The sequence below is a fragment of the Cololabis saira genome, chromosome 22 (genome assembly GCF_033807715.1).
Source record: "Cololabis saira isolate AMF1-May2022 chromosome 22, fColSai1.1, whole genome shotgun sequence".
NCBI lineage: Eukaryota > Metazoa > Chordata > Actinopteri > Beloniformes > Belonidae > Cololabis > Cololabis saira.
Window position 1 is genome coordinate 16216971 of NC_084608.1, and position 16614 is coordinate 16233584.

General features: G+C 41.4%; 1 protein-coding gene across 1 annotated transcript in view; it reads left to right on the forward strand.

The window, feature by feature from the left end:
* jph1a (junctophilin 1a) overlaps nucleotides 1-16110 on the forward strand; it is a 41799-nt gene extending 25689 nt beyond the window's left edge. Inside the window, exons 4-7 of the mRNA XM_061714022.1 lie at nucleotides 3146-3264; nucleotides 10697-11430; nucleotides 13365-13461; nucleotides 13645-16110. Coding sequence (XP_061570006.1) covers nucleotides 3146-3264; nucleotides 10697-11430; nucleotides 13365-13445 — 934 coding nt within the window. The 3' untranslated portion in view covers nucleotides 13446-13461; nucleotides 13645-16110. The remainder of the gene's footprint in view (nucleotides 1-3145; nucleotides 3265-10696; nucleotides 11431-13364; nucleotides 13462-13644) is intronic.
* The last annotated feature ends 504 nt before the right edge of the window (nucleotides 16111-16614 follow it).

A 16614-nucleotide genomic window follows, 5' to 3' on the forward strand; every position in this document is an offset into this window, starting at 1 on the left:
GTGTTGCTTTATATTCAGAAGCAGACAGCTTACAAGCAGGGGAAGGCTGCTTCCTGTTTTACGACTTAAAGAGCCTGAAACTTTTTTAAAGGTCAACGATGATCGTCCTTTCTGCCGTCTTCTTTAAATCTGTGATAAATATGATAAACAAAACAATACACTTTCTCACTTCCGGACAATGAGGGTGTGTGATCACATAAATACAGTCATGTGTAAAGTTTAATACCTACTCTCCTGCTATTTGTGGAAAAACATAAAAGTAATTTGATCATTGTACAGCTTAGCATTAGACAAAAACATCCTCAGATAGACTACAGCATATCACCTTTTTCTCTCTTTTGTCTATATTTAACAAAAATGAAAAACAAAAATCATGTGGGCAATACCAAGTACCCCCATGAGTCTTTGGCTTGTAGATCCACCTTAAGCAGCACAATTGACTTTATAATTCATAGTAAGGAAGAAATCTATCTATCTGTATTCCTATTCTTAAGTATTCCTGGATGGATGGATGGATGGATGGATGGATGGATGGATGGATGGATGGATGGATGGATGGATGGATGGATGGATGGATGGATGGATGGATGGATGGATGGATGGATGGATGGATGGATGGATGGATGGATGGATGGATGGATGGATGGATGGATGGATGCGTCTCATCTTGTGTTTGTTGCACTGCCTCTAAAGAGACCGCAATAATTAAAAACCTGTGAACTGTGGAGTGAATTAAGTTTAATTAAATGTATCTATAGCTTATATAACGCGTTGCGGGAAGAAAAACCAACTTTCCCATCCCTCCCTTCCCTGCACGTGTCCGTATTTTGGCACCTTCCATTTCACTCTCCTCTTGTCCTGGTGCTGCATCACACCTCGACTCCCATCATTTCTGCCTGTCAACTCCCACCTCCAGACATCCTGTGCGGGAACAGTCTGCATCACTTCTTCTGTCTGCCCGTGACTTCACTCAGCGAAGATCCTTAGGTTGTGCCACCGGCATGCAATATACAGTCATGCTTCCTTTCCCCTGGCAGCACATTTCACACGTTTCAGAAATAGACGCCTATGTGCCGCTCTTGGCAGCATGTGTGTCTGCAGCAAGCATGTCAGTGGTGTCATGTAACTGCCGTGCCTTTATCGTTGACGTAATGAAGACAATGAATGCAGTACTGAGCCAGATAATGGATCAAAGGGATTTCTGTTACAAGTCCAGAAGCATGCTGCGTCGTCCCCTGACTGTGTCAAAAATATGTAAAACTAAAGTTTCATCTGCAGCTGGTTTCCAGACGTTTCCGGCTAGTAAACACAGCTTCAGTGGGTTCTTTGTCCCTGCATGATGCGCAGACTTATTTCTGGGTCTGTCGCGCGGCTTCTCATGCATTTTAATATCTTACTGTCCTGGTTGTCGAAAACAGGACAGCCCGCAGTCCAAGGACAGAGAAGTAGTCTGAAATAGAGACATCTGTCCGTTGGGGTCACTCTGGCAGGGAGACACTGAGGAGGGGGTGGAGTACGGATGCGGGGAGATGAGCCCATGTATCAAGGACCAGATGAAGAAGGATCGAGAAAGTAAAAAAAAAAAAAGAAAAAAGTAAAGCAAAGCAGGGTCATTGATTGGAAGAGAAAAGGGATGGTGAAGGAAAGAGGGAGCGAGAGATGGATGAGCAGGGTTAAGTAGGGCAGCAGGCACAGCTGTCAATACTTACAGTGATGTTTGAACTTTGCATCTGCATCCTGTCATTCCTTGCTGCACTATCATGTATTGTTTGAGCGTTTGCTCTCACTGTCTGCTCAAACAGGAACGACAAATCCAGCTTTAGCTGATGTTTTTGATATTGTCATTTGATTTAGTCTTTTTCAAAGGGGGGGTGAAAGAGGGACACGGCCTCTTTCCCCACTGCTGAGGTGCTCGCTATGGTAGTAGTTGCCATTATTTATATGTTTGCAAGTTTGCAGGTAAAGGTACATCTAGATTTTATGAGTGGAGCGTTCAAAGGATTTATTAAGCAGGTTACGTCTGGGCTCTCTCTTTCTCACCATAGCTCACTCCCATAATACCTCTCAGTGCTAATGCTAAGCTCATGCTGATCTTCTGCCGTTTGGTTTGTGAGCGTTTCTCTAATACAGAAGGCGTGAATGCATGATGCGCTTGATAAAGCATGCAACCCTGCTGCTGTCTGCTGTGGCTGTTGCAGGACGTTTGTGCTCTTCATATATTTATTAAGCAGCATATGTTAATACTCATGGATGACTTTGAACAGAGATGTATCGTAGTAGTCTGAACCACCTTACTTTTAATGCTAGATCCTTTAAAAACAAAAAAAATACCCTTTCAGACACGGTAGATGCAATTGAAGATCCATAACATGATGTGGAACACAGGCTATGTGTGCTTGGTTGTTAGCGTGTGCCTTCTGGGCAGAGGTCCAGGTGGTCCAGCGGTAGTGCAGTACTCTAGACTGGATTAAGGTCTTGCTTGGATGTGGCTGTCCTCCATTTGGAAAATCAGGATTTGGATTTGATACAGCAGCACGAGGGGAGGTGTTACATTATCCAAGCGGGAGAGGCTGACTGATACAGCTCCATGATGATGAGGAGGCTGGCGTGGAAAAGGAGCAAGATGCCCATTACAGAAGGAGGCCATTGTGTTATAGGATGATGGGAAGGCGATTTAGGACAAAGAGAACATGTTTGTATTTTATATTACTACTGGAGGAAGCTCCTCTTCTTTTTGAAGGGGCTCCAACCAGTTGTCATTCATAGACCTGCGTTTATGGAGTGAAATGAAACCATCATTGACAAAGCTGTAAGGTGATTGGTCCAAAATATCTACCTTTAGCGTGTGGCCTCGGGATTGGTTGAACAAAAACTTCCAATACTAAAAGTTTCTATTACGGAAAAAGCTTGTAAACTCTAGAAAACAAGAATTAGATTGTGATTTTCACTGGTTTACCTGTTGGCTGACTGTTACATCACTTCAGCATTCCCATCTTGGTTGTGAATGGAGCTGTGAATGTGTGTCTATAAATGTTCTTTGGAAGTTTATGTTCCGTTGCTGTAGTAAATAGACTTTTTTCATGCTTCTGTCATCCATAGTTTCCATTTTCAAATGTTTGTTTTTGCCTTATCTCTGTGTTTCCAGGACGGCCCATGCCAGGACAAAAAGCGAGGCTGCAGAGCAGGCTGCCGTCTCTGCTGTGCATGACTCTGAAATTGCCAGAGCCGTTGCCAGGGAGCTCTCCCCCAACTTCTACCAACCAGGTAAACTTTGACCTCAAGCCGTCATGTGCAGCACGTGTGATGCTGGTAGTTAAACTTTAAAGTATACCAACCTTAGTTTTTACATGATACTTTCCTGTCTAAACAAGAAACAGCTAGACTGCAGGTGCACCGAGGGGGTTAAGGAGGTCGGTTCTTTGCGAAATCCAATACTTTTCCGTTGCTAAATTTGTCCGAGCATTTGCTCAGCTATGTAAGCGAGTATGGTTTTAAAGCAGATTTTCAGTTATTTTAGACATTACAGGCTCATAGATTAAGTTGCAGTCATTTTTTAAAACCGCTTACAAGATCATGAGTGACTCATACCCATCTGTTGGATATTTTATTAAAATCTCCCCTTACTCACAAGATCTCTACTTAGGCCACATCATCCACAAGACCCCATTGTATCCATAAAAGCAGCATTTTCAGGGATAAGATAAGAATCGGGAGGTTGGGTAATGTGTATGAATAATGTTGTGTGTGCAGGTTTGAAGTTGTTTACTCTGGCGGTGTCAGGCTCAGTAATGAGCTTGTTTTGGGTGCACGAATGCACAGACATTCTTGTTCCTCTGCTGTGATCGAAGACCAGAGATACTGAAGATGATTTGTAACACCACAATGGAGGACTCTGTCTATGGGTGGACAAAGCTAAGCCTGATTGAAACAGACTACTGTATTCTGGCTGGAAGCCTTTTCTTTGTTCTCAAAAGGCCTAGAAAATACTTTCTAAAATTAGCTCAACTCCCCAAAAAAGTGTGGACTCATGCAGGAATATTTATGGTGGGGTTGGGAACGTACAATTTCCCCTCTTCTTCTTCTTGTACCTTCCCTTTGCCTGAAGCTTTAACAAACACACAGTATAACTGATAGAAGTTCACTCTGAGGGTGCTAACTCAACACTTAAGTCTAGTTTCAAGGTAAGTTAGATTTACTGGGCACTTCTGGGCAGAGCCAATAATATGACATTTATAAGAAAGTTTAAAAAAATAAAATTAAAAAAACTTGATTCAAGAAAATTATTTTAGACCATATTGTTAGTTTTAAGAATTCTAGTCAAGAAAATGTTTCTTGCCTCATTGTCAGTTTTGTCTAAATTTAGGATTTATTAGACTTATTTCTAGAGGGGCTGTTTTTGCAGTGTAGATATTCAGGTTGGTATCTTTTTTTATTATCATTAATATTATTAAAAAGCTTCCCAGACAGATACATTAGGGCCTAATCTGGTGACGCCACAGACATGCGCTCTCTGGGAGAGACTGTGTCCTAGAGTCCAGGAATGGGATCAAATTTGGGTTTTGTGAACCAGAGGTGTCCATAAATCTCATGTCCAAGTTTGACTGCAAGTATTGCAAAAAAAAGTACAGCAAAAAAAAAGACAAAGACAAATTCTGTCAGGCAGCTACTCTCACCTGGAGTCAATGCCATCATTCAAGGATAAAAAACTGCAGATATGGGCCAAGTTTGGGCTGAACATCTTTGCCAACTGGGTCGTGGGGCAGGTGGGGTCAGTGATGGGACAAAAAGGCACAAAAGACAGCAATGTTCAATTCATTTCTGTGAAGACCCTTTTTGGTTAGTTTTCAAAAGTATTCTTTCTGCCAAAATGTTATATATTTTTTTGTAAATGAACTCACTTGGTGGATTCATTTATAATCACTTAATGAATTGAATGTCTAGCAGCCCTTTTGATGGACTTGTTATCCTGATACTGTACAAACGGCAAGAATATTCAGTGAAACAATGTCTCACCTGTATTTGTTTATTTTTATTTGCGGTGTAAGATTATCCCTAGCACCTCCATTTGATGTAATATATTTAGGCCTGTGAGCAAGCGACCTTGGGCCAGTGCCAAAAGCCACTACAAAATAGTGAGTGACAAATAGATTGACAATGGTGCCCATTCAAGCATGTCCCTCACTAAGCCACAGAACCAGGCAGCCGGGTCCAGAGACATCTTGCGGCTTGTTTGTGTTGTGGAAAACGGCGGTCATGGCTGGCAGGCTGTGTGATCACCGGGTTTACAAGTCTGTGCAGGAGAGTGTCCTTGCCTTATAAGTAAGATTATGAATGAGAGAGTGGCTGATGTCATAATAGTGTGCAGGACAGGGTGACATCTGAGACGAAACGTCGAAACGTTTGTTACGTAAGCTTATCTGTGAAGTCGAGCCGAAGGCCAGATGGGCACCTGCCTATTGCTGAAGTCATTTTAAAGAACTGATATTTCTGGCGTGGCTTAATTTCAGGTGGTAGAAGTCAGATATTTCTAGTTTTGTAGCTGCTTCTTTAGCAGGTCTTTCACATTTGAATATGCTAACAGTTTCCCCCATTTGTAACGTCCAAGTGTAATGATGTGATACCCTAAAATAAAACTGAAGTAGCCTCGTCTCTCCTTATGTTGATGTGAAACTGAGCTCTTCAAACCGAGTAGATGTCTTTTGGAGATAACCTCTACGACTTTTCCAAAGTCACACGAGTGTACGTTGCTCCCTAAATATGTAGATCCCCCTCCTGCAGGGTCCAATAAACCCACCAGGGTAACAACCCAGGGGGTCTAAACCCCTTGTTGCTTGTAATTAGCATTTCAGACTCATAGCAGATTATCGCCAAGATTGGGAGTGTGTGCTTCAAAAGGGATGAGAGGGTCACAGCGAACAGGACCCTGACCTTTACGGCTGATTCACAAACAGCACCCTGGAGGGGGAACAGTGAGGGTTGGCTGGGCGTGGCCTCCGGCGTGACGTTAATTGGGATATATTTGGTGCCGATGTGTGCTCGCTGGGGTCCAATGGAGGCATAGCTGAAATCCTTATGCACTGACAGGACCTCGCTTCAGCACTCATGGAGCAGCTGTCCCTTCCTTCAGCCGGGCGCCCTGCAGGGGTGGGAACTGGACGGAAGGAGGAGGGGGTTCAGGGATCCGACTCCACCCTGTTTGACCCAGTCAAGGTGCACTTGAACCAGGTGGAGCCATAAAAGCCGGGACCTGTCAGGGCTGAAAAAGAAGGCATATACAGCAGGTGCTGCTGTATATTCATAGCAGCAGGTGCAGCGTAGGTTTTCACTGAGTGGTTTCCCGCAGTTTCACCAATGCGGAAACTTCCCATGACTTTCAAGAACAGAGAATATGAACTCATTTAAGAAAAGGCTTACATAATCTTTTTTTCCAAATTGCAAAAGCATTTTCCGTCTGTGTCATTGCTAAAATATAGTAGTCAACCTTTGAAGTGGATCAAAACAGTTCATCAGAGTTTTTCCCAAGACTAAAAAGGATATTATTCAAACTTGAAAGGCATTTTTTGATCCACTTCAAAAGTTGACTATTAGCAGCATACTCCCATTCACGTGATGACATATTACTATGTCAGGGTTCCATTAATGTTTTTTAAGATTGAAAACAATAGTGAACAATAGTCGTTCTGCTTTGTTTCCTCATCCTTCAGCTGTTGACTCTTTTAATGAAGCATCAGATGTTTCCATCAATTACACGTCACCACTTGCAACCACCGAGCCATCCAGGTTCTTGTTTGCATGTGACAACTTACAAATAAATCACAGCAAGACAGTAAAAACATTCAGCCCGTAGCCACAAACAAAGCATATTAGTTTATTTACAGGTCTGAGTAAAAATGTACAATATACGTTGGCCTGTGTGGGACTGTGAGGAGTGCGTGAGCAGAGGTAGTTTTTCGCAGCTCCCGCTGCCCATCTGACAGTGTGAGTAGGATGATGAAAGCTGGAAGTTGAGTCATTAATCCCAAATTTAAGAGAACATGCTGAAACCCAAAGCCACAGAATGCACTAATGCGTGGACTAAACAATACAAGTGGTAACATCCAAGGCTTAAAATTGTAAATAATGATAATAATAATGAGCTAAAAGCTCCAAAAGCGGCCATTCATTGTTTTTTGCCACATGCCCCAGGCTCCGAAAGAGAGTCAATCCCTACTAGCTGGATACCCATCGTAAATCTTTTCCTCTTTCTACGAAGTTTCCCAGGAGCAGAACCAACGGATGCAGAAAAACTGCTCCGGGCCCCGTACAGCCAGTCAAAGAAACGTGATATAAGCGGCGCAAGGGCCAGACTGTTACTGTATATGACAAAAACACTTTCAAAATGAACTGCAGTGGAGTGGAACAGTCGGGAAATGACTTTGGCCATGGGTGTTGGTCGAAGGTGTTATTAGCAGCCCTGCCGCCATCTTGGTTGTTTTGAATAGTGGCTCCCGCAAGAGTGATTGAGTGAAGTCCATCCCTGCCCCGCTGTGATTGGTTCGGTATGTTTTGTAGCGGTTGAAACACAGTTCTCCCAGAGTCAGCAGGTTTCGCTGGGAAGGCCAAGTCCCACAGGTTTTCATGCTCAAATAAACAACTTTACAGCTAAATAAAAACATGTTTACAATCAAGTTCAAAGAACTTGAAGTTCTCATCACATTAAGACTACTTCACGACAACGACAACATTGAAATGTATCCACTTTGATAATGATAAGATGTAAAGTTCTACTTAATCTTAACATCTAATATTCAACACGAGTCTCCAAAACAGCACAGCATCTAATGTTTGTCCCAATAGCAGCTATCCTCATCTTTCTTTAGTCTTTAACATGGTCTTTAAATAATTCAGGATCAGGATATACCGTTCATGCTAGAATATTAATAAAATTAAGAGAAAGCAGTCATTACAAACAAACCCTCCCCAAGGTTTATGCTCTATTTTGCTGTTTTAAAGAAATAAATTGAGATCCATCCTCCAGCACCAGCCCTTCCCTGGAACAAACAAATAAAAATGTTTTTTTAAATACTTCTGCACCTTGGCAAAATGAACTAATTAATCAAGAAAGACAAAGAGAAGGCTGTGATATAATGTTTTATATATAATGTTATATAGTATTTATTGTATGCTATCTGACACGTGGACCCAGGAAAACAACTAAATTAGTAGTTTGCAACTGGTGCCTGCCCTCTGTACATCCCAGCAGTCGAGACCTGTCAACCTTCACAGCGCTGCAGCAGCCTGAAGTCAGTGTTTGATTGTCAGCTCTCCGTGTAAAACAAGATTCAAGTGGTTAAAAAAATAAAAAAATACACGTGCACACCCTATTTGGCCAAACATTTCCTTTCAAGCCTGCAGTTTATAACTACTGGATTATAAACCCCTGCCTCCCTCAGCTGAGCCTGGACTGATGCGCAGTGGCAACAGATGTGATAACCGCACATACTGTACTCCTTCCCCCAGTGCACACACACACACACACACACACACACACACACACACACACACACACACACACACACACACACACTCACACAAACCTCCACACACACGCCCAAGTTTCAGAGAAGCTTCCCTGTTGTTAGTGCTGTTCATCTCATATTAGGGTCAGGAGGAGTTAGGCTGGGTCACAAACAGCTCATCCCCTGTGTTTTGCATGGGTGTATAATTGTGTGCACGTGATTGTGTATGAGAGAGCGAGGGCGTGCGTACTGCTAAGAGTGCACTGGAGCAGAAAATGTGCAGTGGATTAACATGAGAAGAACTGGCAATCTGCAGATTAAACAAAAGCTAGTATTCTAATAACCACAACGAGAGACAACAGTGATATTAGAAGGAGCATATTACACTTGAGCTTACAGCGGAACTCAGGAAATATACACTTTTCAATGACATGCGTCATTTCTAAAACCCTGAAGTTCATATCTTTATTTATTTCATTTTGAGTCGTTATGTCTTGGTCATGTCCAGCTTCATGGCCTACTTTAATGCCCCTCTTTAGACGGCTGCAGACTCAGCCCAGTTAGTCAATATTCAGATGAAAGAGCTGAGTTCCAGAACATGTTTCATCTGACCTGGCAAGACGCGGTGGTTGATCACTTCTTATAAATCTCTCGCTTGTGGAGAGGTTTCTTCAAAATCTACAAAACAAGCACACAGTTCCCATCCCAATGCATCCCCATGTATCTTGATGCATCCTTGTCTCCCATGTTGAAACAATGTAGGGAATTGAACAAGGCTGCTGAAGTGGAGGGCACAGTTTTTCAATGGGGGTCATTTAGGTGTCCAGAACCATTCAGGAAATGCCTGGAACTCTTTGCAGGAATCTGTCCCTAAACACAGTGAAATTACTGGGGCTCACCCATGGAGCCCTAACTCTTAGGGAGCTATGGTGTGAAATTAAGGTTGGCCGATATGTTAAGTCCCACTGGTGTTTAGATATCCTCCTGTCTCTTTGTAGTGGGTCTTATTGATTGTAGCGGTTATGAAACAAATTACGAGTGCCATGTGGCTGAAAAATGCTTGAGGCTTATGAGTTGAGTTTTGAGACTCCAAAGATTCCTCCGTAAGACCGTCCCCACTGGACGGGGACACACTTGTCACCCCCTGGATTAGATATGTGCATAATTGTTCCAATACGTGATTCTTGAACTGCAGTGTGCAATCGAGTATGAGACTTTCCAAAAGTCCTTCAAACTGATCTCTGAGATTAATCCGTTTTCAGTCTCGCCCAGAGAGTCGAGGAGTCTCTGTTTAGAGTTCATGCGCAATAACTTCAGAGCAGGTTTAACTGATGCTTTTGGTAATCTCTTGATTGATGATTTAAACAATAATGTCTAGGGGTGGGTATTGGGAAGGACCTCACGATACGATACGCATCACGATACTTGAGCCAGGATACGATACACATTGCGATATCCCGATTATGCGATATCCCGATTATTATATTCTACATAGTTCACTGAAAATTTTAAAAATTCATTACACATCTTAAAATCCAAGTTGTATATATGTACATCAGATGATAGTGATGGATCTTAAAATCCGAGTTGCACGTTCATCAGATTATAGTGACAATTCATGGGATAAACTGAGTCAAAACAATGTTTTATTATAACTATACAAGCTAAAGTTACAACATATTTGTATATGTTTTTCATATTATTTACATCATATGAAATTAACATTAAATTTAGTATGAGGTTGCTGAAAGATGGGTACTAAAACCAAGGACAGGCACAGTGATCAGTCAGTATAGATATAAATCCATAAATAAATAAACCTCTGTCCATTATTTTTTCATTTTTTAAGGACAGGCAATTGTGTTATATAAAAAATAAATTATAAAATGAAATAAAACGTGAAATAAAACCTGAGCTCAGTGCAGGGCCCTCCCAGGGTTGGTAGAGAGTGGCAATGCCCAGGACTGTCACTTAGGTAGGAGCACTGGGTGATATAATGGGAAAAAAATCGGGGATAAAAAATATTAAAAAAAAAAAAAAAATCGATATTCAAATTTTGAATATCGATATTGAATCGGCTGGAAAAGTATCGCGATATATTGCCATATCGATATTTTTGCCCACCCCAAATAATGTCTATTTGTTATTCTATTATAATCTGCCCTGTTAAAGTGTCTGACGTCTCTCTGTCTCTTCAGGACCTGACTACGTGAAACAGCAGTTCAAGGAGCCCGTGGAGATTAAAGAGGTCCCGGTTGAAAAGAAGGAAAACTCTCCAAAAGATTCTCCCCACTTTTACCGCAAAGGCACAACTCCTCCCCACTCGCCTGTGGCCAGCCACGATGCCACGCCTCCCCCCTCGCCCGAGTCCAGCAAGAAGAAAGGCCAGATAGCCAACAGCGTCAGCCGCAAAACCAGCAAAGAAGAAAAGCCATCCCGTAAGATTAGCAAAGAAGAGAAGTCCATTTTTAAGGCCAGCAAGGAGGACCGGTCTAGTAGGAAGCTTAGTAAAGAAGAAAGACTGTCTGTTACTGATGGCCCCAAGAGTTCTTATACATACACCGAAGCTCCCCCGAAACCCTCTAAAGTTCAACAGCCTGCTCCGGCACCGGCACCTACTCCACAGCCCCCCGCAATTCCAGTCAACGGTCAGCTCCACACCGAGTACCACAGTTACTATATCAAAGCTCCTACGAAGGTTCCTCCGCCCCCAGAACCGGAAGATGCTGAAGAAGAGCCTATTGCCCTGGCCCTGGCGCGCATGCCCCCCACCCCTAAATCCTTCGGCTCACTCACCCCGACTCCTAGACCACCCTCCCTACGGGAGAGCAAGAGCGACCCAAAACTCAGGAAGCAGGATTCCCTTAAGCCAAAGAGCCTTGCTGAAACAAAGAAAGCCAGCATGGAGATTTCAGAAAGTACTGACGAAACAGTAAGTATCAGTGGAGTCTTGCTCGCTAATTGGATGTTCAGACTAGGGATGGGCGGTATGGACTAAAAAATGTATCACGATCATTTCTGGCATTTATCCTGATAAAGATAAAAATGACGACAAAAAAAATTCAATTCCACCTTTGTAACTATAAATCTATCACCACATTCAGTCTTTGGAGCCAAAACACTGCTCTAAAAGATACTAAATGCTACTAAACTACACCAATTAAATTGAATTAATAAAAACCAATTAAATGAGTTACACCTGTACTGCAAAACTGGAATGACTCAGATCCGCCATGTTTGTTACACAAACACGTATCAACGGGATTTATCCTTCTTTCTTTCTTTTTTTCTTTCTTTCTTTCTTTCTTTCTTTCTTTCTTTCTTTCTTTCTTTCTTTCTTTCTGGCTAATTTCTTTCTTTCTTTTTTTTTCTTTCTTTCTGGCTCATTTCTTTCTTTCTTTCTTTCTTTCTTTCTGGCTCATTTCTTTCTTTCTTTCTTTCTTTCTTTCTTTCTTTCTGGCTAATTTCTTTCTTTCATTCTTTCTTTCTGGCTCATTTCTTTCTTTCTTTCTTTCTTTCTTTCTTTCTTTCTTTCTTTCTTTCTTTCAGACTCATATCTTTCCATCCATCCATCCATCCATCCATCCATCCTTCCTTCCTTCCTTCCTTCCTTCCTTCCTTCCTTCCTTCCTTCCTTCCTTCCTTCCTTCCTTCCTTCCTTCCTTCCTTCCTTCCTTCCTTCCTTCCTTCCTTCCTTCCTTCCTTCCTTCACGTACGTTGTGCGTGGATTTAACACAGAACCATAAATCAGCTTTACACAAAAACGTCATCATTGGGAATTTATCGTTTTTACCACGAGATGACAAATTCTTACCGTGGGGAATTTTTTTGACGGTAAATCGTGAACGGTAAAATATCACCTATTCCTAGTTCAGACCAAACATGAAGCAAAAACTACGTCGGGAGAACAATGACGTCATCCACTCCAATATGACCCATCAGTAATGAGCTTCTTCCACTGTCATTCAAAACATGCAGGTGACAACAAAAGTAGTATGGTTGTGCACTAGGGGATTAACACAAGCAGTGAATTTAAATTGCACAGAGGCAGCGATCTAATAAAATATTTAGTGAGGTGTATTTAAATGAACTCTGCCAGCAGCATTTTGATCAGGAGATTATTTCAACTTCTATCATCTGCCACAACCCAAAATGCATTATTTTTCACACATAATCACTACACACACCTGATTTAGCACTCAGCACCATGCAAGGACACAGTTATAATTCACCCTATGTGAAATTTAAATTAAAAAGAGACAATTGTTAATTCTCCATAGTGTCAAGTAAAGTTTTAGTTGGCTGAGTCTGGCATCTGTTCAGTCTTTGAGCTCCGTTAAGGTAAACGGTGGCGACGTACTGTACAGCTGAACCATTTATCTTGCAGTCACACTGGACCGTTGCAGCAGCTCCTGGCTGTTTCTGAGCCACCAAACAGCCACTCACAAGTAAGATGGGGGTATGGACACAGTTCTGCCCCCATGTACAAGTTCAGCAGCCAGCACTTGCTGTGCAGCTGCACTTTGACTGGCTGGCCTGAACAGTTTTCTCAGCCTCTGATGGGAGCAGCACTCCCACCCACAATTCAGTTCCGCACACATCCAACACATACGTATGACTATTCAATCATCTCAATGACCTATTGATTTGATTTTTTTTTCATGTTTTGATGCTCAAGAATAGCATAAATGGTTATTGACCTTTTAACATTTTGAAATGGGCATCTTTTTTTAAAATCAGCCGAGTTACGTCCAGTACACTTTTACTGATTGTCTTAAAACGTCGAACACCAACACAAACTATATTCAGCGCTACAAAAATGCTTTGTGATATCTGACATTTAATGTATTTTAATTTATTTTGCAGGGTCCTAACTCAATCCTTGTTGCGATGGTAATGCTGTTGAATATTGGCCTTGCAATTATATTTGTCCACTTTTTGACATGATGATGCTGTTTCTCAGGTAAGTGAATTTGATATACATGTACTGTACTGTTTTTAGATATTCCACATTTGCCCTTAAACTAACTCAGTGGCACCATCTAATGGATATGTCTCTTGTGGTGTCTTGAGGGCTCGGTGTGTTACAATGTATACCTGAAATTTGACAAAGGGCCAATTCAATCCAAACTGTTCTATGTTACAGTGAAACCATAGCAACTGGTAAAGTTGCATCGCTGGCCTTGAAAAGTGAAAATGGTGCCAGTGAGACACGGGGGTGGCCGGAGGTGTTTAGGAATCAGCATGACACCGAAGAGAATCAGGAGGATGGCATCACTACTATCAGTCTATCTTTGGCCTTCTTTTAGGGCCAGCCCTGTGAATTAGCACTCCTTTTGGTTTCTCTCGAAGCTGAAGGGAAAAGTCGTGTCTAGTGAGATGAGGGGGAAAAAAAAAAAAGTTTAAAATGCAACCAAACATACAAAGTCTGGAGAGGAAGAAAAAAAACAAGAAGTTATTGAAACCCACACTGTGCTGATCCAAGCACAGGTCTCTGTAGCCCACTTCCTCTGCCTTGGCAGGGATAGCAGTGGGCTGACGGACCTTGCTGGAGGAGTGTGGAGATGCACTTTTAGATGATGGGAGCAAACAGCTGCCTTTCTATTTTGCCATCTGACGTTTTGATGGGGAGATGTGAGCCCGGCCCCAGGGCGACCAGGGAATGGGGGGGTTTGGGGGTGGGTGGCTCGGGGCTCGGGTGTTCGGTAGGTTTTTCTGGGGTTCACGCCCCTGTTGAAAGAAGAAACTGGGCACAGCCGTTGCCAGCAGTCAGTGCTAGCACGGTCACTACCCAGTCTTACTTTGTTAACCCAAACATCACTTCAGCTTTCTCAAGCTCCGTCCATTGTAATCCAGGATACACTGCTTTGAAACACTCCCCGTGCATGGTACAGTTTTAACATTTTGTTTTTGTTTGTTTGTTGTTCGATGTAGCTTTTTTGTTCACTGTTGTTCTCTGAATGTTGGTTACCTGCAGTCATTTGCCTGTTGACATCTCTTCACTGAATGAGTCAATAAAGTTTTCCCTTCTTATTTGAATTTTATTCATTTCTGGCAACTTTACTGTAATCTGACAACACACTTACATGTAACTGAAAGTGCAATATGTTTCTTTTTTTTTTTTTTTTCAAAAGCTTATAATTTATTTTGCCAAAAACAACAGTTTTTCTTTTGTTTTTATTTTTGTCTCACATAAAAGTGAAATAGCCTGGTTTTGAGAAAAAACATTAATTGATGTCAGGCATTGGGACAAGCTTGGTTTGTACTTTAAAAGTCAGATAACTCTGTGAGAGTGAAGTATAAAATGTTTTATGTTATTTAAGAAAACTGGGTGTAAAAGGATTTAACTTTACATGCCCAGACCCTTTTGCTTGAATTTCTTCACTCCATTCTTTGCTTTAACTCTTTCACGACACCACCAAGAGGCAGAACCGCAGTTCACCCAGCTGCTTGAGTAGGCCCAGCAGTGCTTGCATGCGAATGAGACCGGATCTTGTGGACAGTGGAAGTTTATTCAGGTTGAGACCATGGGGAATGTGGCTCCGGGGAGAAGTAGAGATGCCTTTAGAAGTCTTTAACAGTGCTACTGTTTACCTCAACAAAAAAAATTTAAGAAAAGAGAAAAAAAAAAGATGAGGCGGGGGGGAGGGAGTAAAGGGGGAAAGCGATGCCATCCTTGTCTTAACTCTGTTGTGTGCGGGTTATTCTGACTGTTGTCATCACCTGAATCATGCTTTTAACTTGCCTCATTCTAGCTGCTTGTAGTCTTTGTTGCAGGTATGGCATGAGTTTCTTTAATTTTCAAAGTGGTTATTTATACGGTAGACATTTACTGTCGCCTTTACCAAGATTAACTATTTATTAATGGTACAACTAATGTGTATGTGAACATTGGTCATCATGAAAAGGGCTTTAATATGTCCGGGTTTTCTTTGCTGCAGTTCTGTTTTGAGAGATTACTTGAGGATATTGTTGATTATAAAATGAGCAGCACGTTTAAATTTAGACAATTGCTCAGCCAGTTTGACATTTGCAAACTGTCCTCAAAACTACTGGGAAACGAACTACTGAAATTTAAATTAAAAAGATATAGATATAGATATATATATTGTATAGATGATGGAAAGGTCAAGTCTGGCATTTTAGAAGGTTTAACAGAACAGCCTGTTTGCGGGTTATTATAATTTTTTTTTCTCTTTTTGAAATGCAGCATTGCATGTTGGAGACATTTATATATAGATTATTATATACTATTTGTAAGGATTTTTACAGAGCACAATTCAGAATCTGGTATGAGTCGGTATTTTTCTAACAATTTGCACACCTGTATTTTGACAATGAATATAACTTGTTTGTAATCGGTAATGTAATGCACATATGATAATGTTTGACAGTGGAAAAAAATACTTTATTTCTAATTGGTCATACTGTATATGTACCATTTGGGGATGTGAACGGCAGATGTACTTGTTTGAGGATTTTAGGAAATAACAAGGAACTGTGGGAGACTTTTGATATCTCATGGCTCATGTCACCCCACTGATTTGTGCAAAGTCTTTGGAGATGAAGTTATGTGTATAACAATAAAGATATTATGCCTTGTTAAACAAAATCATTTTTTCTTGTGGTGCTTTTATGCTTTCACCTTTTTGATCCTTATAGATGACCATAAGGATCAATAAGGTTATAAGGACCATAAGGACTTTAAATGTCAACCATACATTAAATGACTCTTCTTTTCTTTTTTTTAACCACAAAGATTCTTAAAAGACTAACTTATGACTATGATGTCCCCTCATATCCACTCACTTAGTAAAAAACAACTGAAAATGGTTCGATACCTCACTCATTCACAGCCTTTTCTGCAGGTACAGAATGAACGGAAACCAAATGCAACAGGTCAGCGTCGCATTTTACGCAGCGACTCATATGAAGTATCCAAAACAACCAAGATGGCTTCAGAAAGGGTAATAACACGTTGGATCAGCAAGTTTTTATGGCAAAGCCGACAACAGTCATCCATCAGTGTTCCTACTAGAAATTTGTTTGTGACCTTAAACTCTCTTGTAAAATTGTTAAGCGCAAAGTCAGCATCACTTGACTAGAGACTTTCAGG